We start from the raw sequence: 13,950 nt of genomic DNA on the forward strand, positions 1-13,950 counted from the left end.
ACAGGAACAAAAATGAAGCAGAGATTAGAGGAAAAGCCAACCAGAGACTGCCCTACCTTGGGATGCATCCCATTCGCCCACGTCAAATCTGGACACTATTGCTAATGGCAAAAAGTGCTAACAGACAGGAGCCCAGTATGGCTGTCATCTGAGAGGTTCTACCAGCACCTGACTAAGACAGATGCAGACACTCACAGCCAACCATTAGACTGAGCTCAGGGACCCCAGTGGAAGAGCTATGGGAATGACTGAAGGAGCTGAAGGGGATTGCAACCCAATAGGAAGAATAATATCAACTATAGGACACCTCAAAGCTTCCAGGGACTAAACCACCAATCAAAGAGTTTACATAGGTGGGTCCATGGCTCCCACTACATATGTGACAGAGGATTATTGCCTTATCTGGCATCAGTAGGAGAGGAGGCACTTGATGGGCTTGAGGCCCCATCGAAGGGGAATGCTAGAGGGGTGAGGTAGAAGTGGGTCAGTGGGTAGAGAGATGGAGCACCCTCTTAGAGGCAAAGGAGGGGGGAATACGGTGAGGAGACCTGGAATGGGGACAACATTTAAAATATAAACAAATAAAATAGTTAAGAAAAAAGAAAGTAAACTGTAAAACAATGAAATTTAACACTAAGCATTCCATTAAATGTAACTTAGATCCCTGTATAAACCCAATGTCATTATTATGCTAAAACATTATCAAGAACTACCTAATGACATCTACCTTCCTTCTAGTACACAGTCATTTAATAGATTAATCATTGCCCTCAGAGCTTCTTATGCTTATTCTATATTTAGCCATCTATTAATAATGTCACGCCATTTAAATTTTCACTGAAATTCAAGTACCCTACATTGGGAATAACTGACTACAATTCAGTCTATTAAGTTGGCGAGCCAAATACATGGGGATGATACACATTATATTCGATCAACTTCAGGAACCTGCAGTGAATCTTTCTAAAAGGTAAGAAAGAGAACTTAGTCTATCACTACTGCATGTGACTGGTAGGGTGGCCATAGAGAAGCATGGGGAGAGAAGCAGTGACAGATTCCAGGAGAGGATGGACATTTCTATTAATGGGTCATCTGTGAGGGAAAAGAACCTGTGCCAGTGCTGGGTGCTCCCTATGTTCTGCCCTTTTCTCTCCACAATGACTCTAGGGACCACACACTGCAGCCTTATCTATGAATAAAGAAAGTCGATGCTCTGCTTTGTCATGCCACTCAATGGTTACAATCCAGTCAAAGACTGGGTCATAGAGAAACATGCGCAACCATGCTGGGATTTTGTGATTTGCATCAAGTCTTTAGGGTAATCTAACACTCTAACATGAAAGCAAAACATCTTCCTAGTTTAAAACCAATCCATTATAAAGATTTAACCAAAGTTTAATACATGCTAGTTCTGTTAGAGACTGGCAGAGAAAAAGTCAAAACCAGAAAGGAATAAGACATAATGCAAGATTTAAAGCAGAGCAGACAGGAAACCACCGAGGGTGTAGACAGAGGTGGCCAATGTGATCAGCTATAGGAGTTTAATTGCAGGTGCGGGGATTGGGAGAATTCAGAAGAGCTTTTCTATGTTACATCAAGAAGGAATAATTATCCAAATTCTTTCTATCCAGACAGCAGCAGATATTTGGCAAGGACAGCTATCCTGTGTCCTCATTTGTAGCATTATATGCTAGAAATAGTTTGGCAGAGAATAGCCATAAACCTATTAAGAAATCAGGAGTCAGGAGTCACAAGGCTCAGGACTTCTGCTGGACTTGAGCTTTGCAACATCTGGGGACCTTCCTAACTGTTATCTAGATATACACAGGTACACACACAGACAAGGGTGCATGCCACCTACAGTAGAATACAAACAAACGTCTACCTACAAAGAAAGCAGAAAACCTGAAATTCCAGTAGTATAAGAAGTGCTTAAGGCTAGTGTGCTTCTGAAACTAAGGATTAAAACAGAGATATAAAGTCTCTTTTAGGGGGTAACAGAAACAGTTTGTAGGGATGACTGCATCAACCTGGAAATAAAATTTAAATATTGAGTATATACTTTGATGAGTAAACTACATGGTTAATGAATCTGATGTCCAAAGTTGCTTGACAAAAATGAAACTTGAAATGTTACTTGAAAACAGTCCTTCAGCTTGGACATAAGTCACATAATCATGTCCAGAGACATGACAGCAAAATTGGAACAAGAACAAGGTTATCTCAGGAGCCCTGACGTCCCCAGCACATGCAGATCTGCTCTGTCAATTCTGTCACAAATGCAAGGAATGCCTAGGGCTCCTGCAGATGTCATAACTTCTAAGGTCTTGTTGTCTTATCCTTCTCTGCTGGTTTTTCAATCTTATCTGTTGCCTGGGTAACCTTCCTGTCTTACATTCCGAAGATGTAAATGCTCAGAATCACTTCCATCTCTTAGCTGGACAGTTGAAAAACTGATAGAATAGAAATACAAAGGTGACATGATCTTAGGAAAAGAATTCAATCTTTCAGTTTCTCCTTGTTTAATAGAGAGTGACAACTATCCCAATAGCTAGTTTATTTTCAGTGTTAAAGTGTAAACTGGCCCAAGTCTGTTTTCCTCCCCTGGCTAATAGTTTTTATTAAGAGTTATTGAAAAACATACTATTGCAGAAAGAATGAGATTTTAGAATTATCTAAACCCACGTTGTTAGGAGCCGCGTGAGCATGACAACATTCGCCATTACAAGATGGTGCGGGCATCCTGTCCTCCCACTAGTAAACAACTGACTGCACAGGTGAAAAAGACAAAAAGCACGCCAAAGTCATTGCCCATCCCAGGGCGTATTATGGGTAATGAGTGAACAGCCAATCAGAAGTGAACACGTCACTCTAGGGTGTATATAAGCAGTGCCTTTTCCGGGCTTTCCATCTTTCCACTTCTGCTTATACAAGAATAAAGCCTCGCTGTAGTAACTACCCGAACACTGCCTCTCGTGTCTCTTTTGCGGGTGAAGGGGACACGGAGGGGCTCGGAACATCTGGTGCCGAAAACCCGGGAATTTCAAGGTGCAGCGGAGACCCCCCAAGTTTTGGGGAGGGTTACAAGACTACAGGAACGAGGTATGTCTCTGAGAGATATGCCTGGGGTGGAAGCCTTCGTTGCGAGCGGACTTTCACTCACCACTGCAGCTCCACTAGCTAGCCTCTTGCTTGCGTTGCTTTTGCTTTCAGCTATTAGTGCAAGTCAAGAGGTTTCAGGAGAGGGCCACCCTAGCATACCAGAACCAGAGCGTGTTAACCGGCATCAGGCCAAGGAGCCTGGGGATCAGGCCAAAGAGCCTGGAGAAACAGATAAAGCCAAAGAGCCTGGAGAAAGAAAAGCGTACTTAAAAGAAACAAGGGCTACTGCAGAGCCTGTTAAGGTAAAGGAGCCTCTACCGGTTGGTGGAGAGAGAGTGGAGGACAAAAGGACCCCCCCTCCCCCTTTATGGCAGAATCGTTGGGGAACCAGAGCAAGCAATGCCAGTGATAGAACAGATGATCTTTGAAAATGCCACAGCTGAGTGCCGTGCAGCCATTGTCCCTTGTACGAACAAGGGGCCACAAGACTGGCTGAGAGCCTGTTGTGGCCCAGGGAGGGGAGCTGTTTGTGTCTATTCCTCAAGTGAAGACAATCAAATTTGGGTCCCTACGCAGCTGGTGCCGATTGTGAAGAATGAAGCTAGATTGCAAGATGACGGCTCTGATTCTCCTGATACTGATGTTCGATTTGGGGATAAGTATACCACTATGGGCCATAGTTAGATCTTGGCCTGTTCCCATGCCAGTACATTCAAATTCTGCAGTGCTGCCGTTGTTTACAGCTATTGAGTGTTACTTGGTTGCCCTGTCCTCACAGTGGGTTATATAATGCTACAAGTTTTCCATTAAATTTTACACTTTGTTTTGTGGCAGCAAAACTTTATAGCATAAAGGCAATCTACTTGGTATTGATTTTAGAGAAAATAGATTGCTTACATCGTTAAAGATTGGTTTTGTTTCTCAAAAATATGGTTATACTCTAATATTACAAAAGAGGCTTAAAAACATAGTTAAACTGCCAATATTCCATTGGCTACAGTTGGTAGTTCAACCGAGAGTTTGAAAATTTTTGATTTGTCTTTGTTTATAGAGGAAAGATACAACATGTGTCTTTTAAAGTTTACAGTTTAAATTTAAGGTTTAAAGTTAAAGTCAAAATCGCACAGTTCAGGCCTAGCCAACCCTCAGAGAACTGGCCAGAGGGAGGTTAAGCGCATTTACATTTGAATTAAGACAATGCAGACTGAGCTCTGCAGCTCAGGTGCCAAAAGTTCCTTTTGTCCTGGGTCTTCATGACCAGGTCCTAGAAATGTGTTTACCAGAATCCTTCTTTTGTCTTGTTTCTTGTGAGAAGAGGGATAAATCTAAGACCCAAAGACTTTACAACAGTCTGTGGGCTAAAAGTTATGATTATGCTGGAGACATTAAAATTATGCCTACTTCCCTCCATGAGTATAACTGTACCTGCTGATAAAATACTGTTCAAATTGTTTTAATTCCTTTATATTTAAAGTTGTTAAAAATGAGATGCTTTGGATTCCTCTAATATATGTAACAATTATTAGAGAATAAGGTTGGCTTTTATCCGATATATTCATTGGACTAAAAAAGATTGGTTATTAAATTAATCCAAAATAAAGTTCAAATTTAAGATTTATACAGCCTAACTTGCCTACTCCAGCTGCCATTTCAGTAAATGCTTATAGAATTATTATAGATATAAAAGATGTTTTTATACCATCCTTTTACATTTCTGGTAAAGGTGAGAGGTTTACAGTCAGTAAATTTATTAATAATTTTTAAGAGCCCATGAAGCGATATTTGTTAGAAATAATTGCTTCAGAAAATGGTTAATTGTTTTACATTTTATATATATAAATATTGTTGTTGCTTTAATACAAAAAATTAAGAGGTTAAATCTTTTAGTGTATATTATTCATTGTGTGATACTTTATTAGTGGATTTCTCTAAAGAAGTTTTTTCTGCAAGCCTTTGCTCCAATATAACGAGCTTTAAAAAAATTTTTTTTAGAGTACTAGTTGCTCCAAAAAAAGATTCAAAGACAGTGTCTTTCAATATCTGAGACCTCAGTTATATCCTAATCAGATTGTGACACAGAAAATTCTAATAAAAATAGATAGTTGGGGCTAGAGAGATGGCTCAGCCATTAAAGGCTAGACTTTTAAAATATAAAAGCTGAACTCCCAGCAACCACATGGTGGCTCACAACCATTTGTGGTGGGGATCTATCGCCATCTTCTGGCTTTTGAGTGTACATGCAAAAAGAAAATGGTTTACTTTTAATCTTGATTTGCTCTTAGTGATTTTTAAAAGTTGTTTAGAGATATTAATTGGCTAAAACCTCATCTTAAGCTTACCATAGGAGGATTTAAACCTCTGTTTTGTTTCAAAGGGATGCAAGCCCTAATTCCCCTTGACAGTTAACTAATAAAAGATAGATAGCTTTGCTGAAAATAAAGTAAGCTGTTAGTTATCAACAGATAAATTATATAGACTATAATAAATTGTTGGCTGTTTGTGTTGTTACTACTCATATGTCCACAACAGCCCTTTGACAAAAGAAACCATTAATATGGATTTGTCTTTCTTCATTTACAAATAAAGTTTATATGACAAAATCCTAAAAACATTTTAGATAAAAGGTTTATTCTTTATTCCACATAACAATTACATTGGTTATTGAATTAATAAATTTGGCAAATTTGACAAATAATAAATAATAATAATATAATAATAAATTAATAAATTTAGACAAATTTGATAGTCATATGTTACAGTTTTTCTCTATACATGCTTTTATATTTCCTAAAATTTACTATACATACAGACCATAGAAAAGATGTTTGCTATATTTACTATATTTACAGATGCCTCATCTATTGAGAAGACAGTATATGTAATTAAATCGTATGTGTATTTTCTTGAGTTTACCCTGCTTCAACACAATTAAATTATGTGTTGTAGCCACTGTTTAGAAGGTTAAAAAAGGTGTATCTGCCTTTGTCTTGTTGAATGGTATATTTCATGAAATACAAAATGTTTCAGCTACACGATCTAATATCTCTAGCCATTTGAATAACATTAAAATTAATAAGGTGTTTAGGAATGCATCTGCACAACCGGTGTCGGTGTGTGTGAACCCCCCATTTTTCTTCATGTTATCCAACTTTCAAAATAATTCTGATATCTTGGATTGTAAGAATGTTACATGCTTTTTGGCACAATGCTGGAATGGATCACTAGACCTAGCCTTGGTTGTGCACGTACCTACCTTTGTGCCCATCCCAGTAGAAGCTGATCCTGAAACTTTCCCTACTACATCATTATTGAGACATAAAAGAGACTTTGGCATTACTGCAGCCATTATCACTGATATTACCATCTCTGCAGCTGCAGCTGTGACAGCCGGCACAGGCATGGTTAATAAAGTTACAGTAGCTACTGTTGTTAATCAAATTTCAGAAAAGACCTCTGAGGCTTTGACCACTCTACAAAAAGTGGATGCATAATTGGCATCAGACATTCTGTTGGTCAATCAGAGAGTTGATTTGCTCCAAGCCCATGTGGAGCAGCTCACGGATGTGGTTCAAATGAGCTGCGTGTCAGCAACCCCACATCTAGGTATTACACCTCGGAGATTTATGAATGATACATTTATTCAAAGCCATAATCTTTCTGCTTATTTACAAGGGAAGTGCACTAGGGAGCTGGACCAGATGCAGCAGCAATTGCAGATCCGGATTTCGAGCCTTGATGGAACACGAGTGGACCCCATTACCCCTGGCGATTTTACTTCTTGGCTTACCTCTACCTTTTCCTTCTTTCTTAAAGGGCGGGGATAGGCCTGTTTGGTGCAGCCCTATGTTGTGGATTAGTGTTCATGTTATGGTTGGTCTGTAAGCTCAGAGCCCAACAAAAACGTGACAAGGCCGCTATCGCCCAAGCACTCGCAGCCTTGGAGCAAGCATCTCCCCCTGAAATTTGGCTATCTATGCTAAGAAAGTAGCTGATGACTGAGACCCTCAGTCGATGCACCCCAAGGGTTCAGCCCATTGCACTGGGTCGATGAGAGGTCTAAGTCTAGCCAGCCCTTGCCTGAATAACTGTGGTACCTGAATATTTAGAGGTGTTGCGAGTGGGTACTCGACAGGGAATGTTCCACGAGTGTGGATAGATTTCCTGAAAGTATGCCTGATTGCACAAAGGTTTGATGCCAAGAAACCTCCCCTGGTGGTGCCCCAGGGTGGAGGCTCCCTTTCCCTGCCAAAAGGCATTGAGATGGGTATGGGAAGTATTCCTCATTGCATGATGACAACAGAAGAAACCCATTACAATATCTCATTTTGCACAGGGGATCAGGCCTCTGCTTTCCCTCACTGAGTTGGTGCCGAGCTTGATAGGCAATAGGCGGTTCCATCTTAAATATATAGATAGGGGGAGATGTTAGGAGCCGCGTGAGTGTGACAGCATTTGCCATTACAAGATGGCACGGGCATCCTGTCCTCCCACTAGTAAACAACTGACTGAGCAGGTGCAAAAGGCAAAAAGCATGCCAAAGTCACTGCCCATCCCGGGGTGTATTATGGGTAATGAGTGAACAGCCAATCAGAAGTGAACACGTCACTCTAGGGTGTATATCAGCAGTGCCTTTTCCGGGCTTTGGGTCTTCCGCTTCTGCTTATACAAGAATAAAGCCTCGCTGTGGTAACCAACCGAACACTGCCTCACGTGTCTCTTTCGCGGGTGAAGGGGACACGCAGGGGCTCGGAACACACGTTTCTTTCTCCACTTTCAGAGAGAATAAAGCCAACAGTAATAAAGAACAGAGGGAAGCCACGGAGACAAAGCTGGTCTTGAAGAATACAAAGTGGTTCCATAGCTCTCTTTTTCTGTTGACATCAGTCTCATGGGATGAATGAGAACTAAGTGTAGATATGAAAGTTTCATTTTCTAAGTCAAAAGTTTAGTTGCCTGGAAAGAGTTTGTTTAGTGTTCTATCACATCACTGTGATTGTCTCACTCCAGATTATACCAGAGAGGGGAAAACCACAAGTAGAATGAAAATCCATTCTTTTCAACAACCTACAACTTGGCTATATGTGCAACTTAACTGGCAATTCACATCCATTTAAATCTTTTGTGTGAAAGTAGGATCTGGAGATAGATTGACACAATGTTGGTCATTAATGATGCCAGTTGATTTGTGGGTGTTAATTATGCCCTTTATCTTCTGCTCCTATGGAAAGTTTTACTACAAAAATGTTTTGAAAACTTTAAGTGACTGTTTTCTCAAAAGTGTTTACCCCACAGAGTCACCCAAAGGTAAAATCATAGCTGTTCTAGTTATAAAACTGAAAAGTGTCAAAACTCACAGAAAAGGCTACTATGGGGTATAGGGTTTATTAATCATGCAAAAAAAAAAAAAATCAGTCCATTACAAGCTAGGTGTCATGGGAACAAAATAAATATTGTAAAAGGATATGGACAGTGCTCAGTAGGTAAAAGCACTTGGTGCCAACCAAGCCTGACAGCTGAGTTTGACTCCTGGAACCCACATGGCAGGTAGGAGAGAACTGGGTTCACTGTTCTCCACATGCACACTATGGCATTCTGAACCTGCCCCCTCCCAACACACACACACACACACACACACACACACACATACACACACACAGACACACACACAGCCTGAATTAACTGGTTCTGCATCTGAAGTGGTAACTTATAAAACCAAGATTTTTCACTGGGTGGAACAGATTTTTAAAATTTTTCTTAACTGATGAGACTCTTTCCCAATTTATAGTAGTCATAGTCTTTCTTAAAAAGTTTTCATAAAAGGAAAATGAAACAACTTGAAAAACAGAACTTTACTGTCATGCTAGTAAGATTTAGATCTTAAAAATATTCCAAAGTGGGGAAATGGAAGTCTGACTGAGACCCGTGCTGGTGCTGAAATAGCCTGCTTAGGACTAACTACCAGTTGTCTGTCCACCTGGGACTCTCAAAATGGCAACCCTCTGTTTCCAACCCAGAGAGCCACACCGTTTTTTTGAAAACCACTTGAATAATATAATTAACTTTCTGAGAAATTTTAAAACTGAATAAAGAACAATAGCATCATATTTTACTTGGCTTAAAAGGTTTTATGCAATGGAAAATGTTCCATTCAGGGACTGACAAACAAAAAATTGTGGCATTTGACCTCTTCATTCTTACTGCCTTAAATACTATATCCTTTGTGCAGACCTTATAATTTTACCTTTCCTCCACTAAAATCCATTGCAACTAAGTTGTCTGTTTTGTCATGGGAAGTCTGCAAAACGTTGCCCAGCCTAGCTGCAATGGTGGAGCCTTCCAAATGATTGAGTACCTTGATTATGCTCTCACTGGGGCTATGAATCTAATTAAACTAAGAAACACCTTTCATTATCACAGGATAATAGAATCAACATATGACTCAGAAATCTGATTACTTATGTAAGCCAACTATACTAAGTTCTGATAATTATGATGCTCAGCAGATATTTATTAAATGTGGCTTTTTAAGACTTTATGAAATCAGTTTTTACTACAATCAAAAATATTCAGATGCTGATGGTAAACAGTGTGAAAATGTACAATATTATGTTTCCTTGGTTGGCTTTCCAGGTAGCATGCTCTTAAATGACGTATCTTTACATTACTCTACTTTTATTCTATATAAAGTTAGATCATTCACATTATTTTTAATATTTAAAGAATCCCAGTAAGGATATTCTAATTATAGTATTCATTAGAAATATTCTGCAAGGACAGAAATCTATTGGTATCTTTTGGAAACTGGCTTCAGAAACCTTTTGCAAAATCAAATCCTGCAGATGTTCAAATGGCTTGTATAAAATAGCATGTTTACATCTAATCTATTCACTGTCTCCCTGCGTGCTTTATGATTCACAATATTAAGCCATATTAACAGTTTTATAGTATACTGTTTGGGGAATAATGACAAAATAATTGATATATGTTCAGTGGAGATTCAGTTTTTTTAAAAATAATTTTTGATTGGTGGCTTAATACGTGATAAAAGGCTTCAACTGCAAGCCTTTATCCATAGGCACATAAACAAACAAAATTACTCGCACACTGCACATATGAAAATATGTACACATATTTTATATATGCACAGAATATAGAGAACATATGCATGTATATGTATGTTTATGTTAAAAATTGGCTGTGCAACCCAATGGAGAGAGATTTGTGCAGATTCTGCATGCCTTGAAGAGTCAAATTATATAGTATATTTTTGAGAGAAAGTACTACATTTCATTCTCAAAATGATCTGTGATCACTTATAGATAAGCTGTAAAAAACACAAACAAACAAAGAAACAAAACAAAAGAAGGTTAGGAACAAGCCCCTTAGAGCTTTCCTACCTGATGCTCTTCCACTAGCCACAGGCAAGTGAAAGCTCTGAAATGTGGGATGTGTGAACTGGGATGTATGTCCTGTGAGTGTAACACACACATCACAGCCAGATTTTTGAGTAACTAACACACACAAAAAAGAGGTGACTTGTCATTTTTAGTACATGATTGCATGCTTAAATGTCTCCTAGGATAGAGCCACTAAACAAAAAAAAAAAAAAAATGTTATTAACATTAACTTGATTTCTTAAAACATTTTTGTTAACGCAACTGTTAAAATATCTTAAAGCCCTCTTGGGTCTCACAATACATTTCTCTTGGAGAAAAGTCAAATCTTGATCACAAGCATGCTGAAAATTCTAGAAAGTTAGCACCAAGCAGAAGTCTTAAATAATAATTCCCAAACTGGCTTGTAATGGGTACTTTAGCAGAAACATCAAAGTGTCTAACATGTTACAGTAGGTACTAAAAGCAAAGGTTGAAGCTATCTTCATCTAAGTAGCCTGGCACAATTTCCCTTAGACAATGCCAAGCTTGGACAGAGAAATCTGATGTTATTTGAACACCTTCCATCCATATTTGCAGATAATTTAATGGGTGCGTTTTGATAAGAATTCTGAGACAATCATGACTCAAAGCAAACATTTTGCTCTTAGCACATTAATAAAACCATATATAGGAAGAACCACAATATAAACCAACCAGACCCCCAGTGCTCCCAGGGACTAAACAACCAACCAAAGAATACACATGGAGGGATTCATGGCTCCAGCTGCATATGAAGCAGAGGATGGCCTTGTCTGGCCTCAATGGGAGGGAGGCCCTTGGTCCTGTGGAGGCTTGATGCCAGTGTAGGGTAACGCTAGGGCTGTGTAGCACGAGTGGGTGGGTGGGTGGGTGGGTGGGGGAGCACCCTCATAGAAGCAGGGGAGAGGGGGGATGGGATAGGGAGTTTTCTGAGGAGAAGCGGGGAAGGGGGATAACATTTGAAATGTAAATACAATAACAAATAAAACTATATTAAAATAAATAAAATCATACATTTAAATAGCACAGAAAAGTTTACAGGAGAATATTCATGAAGAAACATCACTGAAAACACGCATGTGGCATGTCTACTGCTGAATCTAGTCCTTACATATATATACTTGCTATTTTACAGATATGGAAACACAGTTACAAAGACTGACACATTGAAATCGTTGACATTTGCCACTAAGAACTCCACAGCGCACTTGAAGGCTAGCACACCCAGACGGTTCCCACTGTCTGCTTTCTAGTTCTAACCCTAGTTCCTAGATGCAAAGACTATCTGGTTACTGTATCTTTACTTTTTCCATACCACCTACTGAGAGAAAGGTGAACCTAAGATTTTTAAATTCTCGCCATAAATCAACTTACGACTCTCTGTCAACAAAGGGAACTTTGTGAACTCTTGTGTTTGTTTCTGTTGTTTTTTTTTTTTTAAATAGAATGTTAAAACCATGCTTCCTGGTTTCAAAACATTACAAGTTCCAGCTTGACTGGTTATAACACATACTTGGTAGGACAGACGTTCAGTGCACTAACCAAATGGAACACGTTTGTCCTCTTACAAAGTAATATAGAGTAGTGAAAAATACTCAATTCTCTCTCTCCCCATCCCCCCTCCAAAAAAAAAAAAAAAAACCCCAAAATTGATAGTTGTTCTCTGATGTTCTTTTCCGTTCTCCACCCTCCTCTTTCGAGTTTGAAACTGCTTCACCATTCTTTTCTTTGTAAGTTTTTATCTTTACCTAGCAGTTGAAAAACTAAATCTGGGCTACAGTGCCTCTTGTCTACTTATCCAGGTATGTGTTCCGAGGGGCGGAATTAAGGACTGCTTTCCATTCAATTTGGGAATGCGAGCGAACTGAGCTTGGTGCACCTTGCCACCCAGACTGTACTGCCCAGTGCGCGTCCTTTCCGCATACCACTGAAGGGAGAGCCTTCTGCTTCTGCCGGATCTTAACCAGGTCTGCAGGGAGGTCACACCAGGTCCCTCCCCTTAACCCTCCAACTTCAGGACGTATTTCCTCCACCTCCAAGAGGGGCAAGGTAAATACACTCCCTTCCCAATCCTGCCCAGACTCTGTCCCTTCTATTTACCGTCTTGTACCACCAACTTGCGAATGCCATGGCGACAACCCTGACTTGCTCCAAGCCGCGCCGCTGGGAACCTGTCGAGGACGCAGAGTGAGGTGCTGGTGGCACCACGATGACTTTCTGCCTGGCTGGGACCTGGCAGACACCGCACAGGACACAGTGGCCAGGTGGGAGGGCACAAGGGAAAGAAACTACAGGGCCCGCCCACAGCTAGCGTGGTCCCGCCCCCGTCCGACTTGGCACAAGGCTAATTAGGAAAGAGGTGTGTGTCATTTCTTCTGCCGCCACTCCCTACTTGGAGGGTGGGGGGTGGGGAGGGGGGAGAATAACTTCACACGGAGGGCAGAGCCCCTCTGCCCAGCCATACAAGCCCACTCTGGAGGTCACGAGTCAGGTTTAGTCCGCCTCCATGCCCAAGCGCATAGCCTCGGTCTCTCTAACCGGAGTTGCTCCAGGGACCCCTCCACCCAACTCGTGCCAACACCCAATTCGGAGAGTCTCCGGCCACCTGCGTGCCCCGCAGGCACGGTGCTTTGATCCTTTTCCCACTCTGGAAGGTGTAAGGAAGGGCACCGCCCCAGGACTGCGGCGGGACACGGCTGGACTCGGGCCCTTTGCGGCTTGCCCCGCGGCTCAGTCTGGAGTACGACTCACCTCCTGGGTGTGGCGAGCTGCCCCGCCGCGCCGGGGCCTGGGAGAGGCGGCAGGCTTGGAGCCGGGGTGAGACATTTTTTGGTGAAGCTGCTGCGGGAGCAGCCTCCGAGAAAGCGCAGCAGAATTGTACAGGAGGCCCCAGCCAGAGCTCGGGGCCGGAGGAGCGGGACAGCGCAGTGAGGCAGCTTTTCCGACCCAGCCCTGTGTCGGCGCTCAGCTCCCCCTCGCCCGGTTGGGCCCTCCCCTTCCTGCCCCGCGCTCACTGCAGAGGGCCCAACTTGTCAGCAACCCAGAGCTGCAATTCAGTTCTGTCCGCTCCGGGTTTGTACACAAGACGCTCCCCAGAACTGCAGGGTTCTCAGTGGATCACAAATAGGGGAAGCTGGAGGTTGCTGTTCCCGAGTGAACTTGTCCAGACCAATCTTGTGATTGGGCAACCAGAGAGCGGGACTGGGGCGTGGCCCAGATCCCTTTTCCTAAGAATTTGAAGAATTGGACACTTTTTTGCAATCTGCCACTAATTAAAATCTAGCCTAACTCCAAACTATAGATAAGAAAAAGAAAGAATCTTGAAAACAAATTAGTCTCTCAGTGTTTGTGTGCGTGTGTGTGTGTGTGTGTGTGTGTGTGTGTTATGTCCTGTATCTGATTATTTATGTAGGCAATTCTGTAAGTTTACTAA

At 41.3% G+C, this 13,950-nt stretch overlaps 1 protein-coding gene across 10 annotated transcripts in view; it reads right to left on the reverse strand.

Annotated features, from left to right (window-relative positions):
* Cast (calpastatin) overlaps positions 1-13,646 on the reverse strand; it is a 107,675-nt gene extending 94,029 nt beyond the window's left edge. For 3 of the 10 annotated variants that reach the window (XM_076927001.1, XM_076927007.1, XM_076926995.1), the window contains exon 1: positions 13,269-13,645. In XM_076927001.1, coding sequence (XP_076783116.1) covers positions 13,269-13,343 — 75 coding nt within the window. In that variant the 5' untranslated portion in view covers positions 13,344-13,645. Of the gene's footprint in view, positions 1-12,617; positions 12,774-13,268 lie in introns of those variants that run through there. The other 7 variants (XM_076926997.1, XM_076926996.1, XM_076927000.1 and 4 more) reach the window with 5 other exon arrangements.
* Positions 13,647-13,950: the final 304 nt, after the last annotated feature.

The sequence above is a fragment of the Arvicanthis niloticus genome, chromosome 29 (genome assembly GCF_011762505.2).
Source record: "Arvicanthis niloticus isolate mArvNil1 chromosome 29, mArvNil1.pat.X, whole genome shotgun sequence".
Classification (NCBI taxonomy): domain Eukaryota; kingdom Metazoa; phylum Chordata; class Mammalia; order Rodentia; family Muridae; genus Arvicanthis; species Arvicanthis niloticus.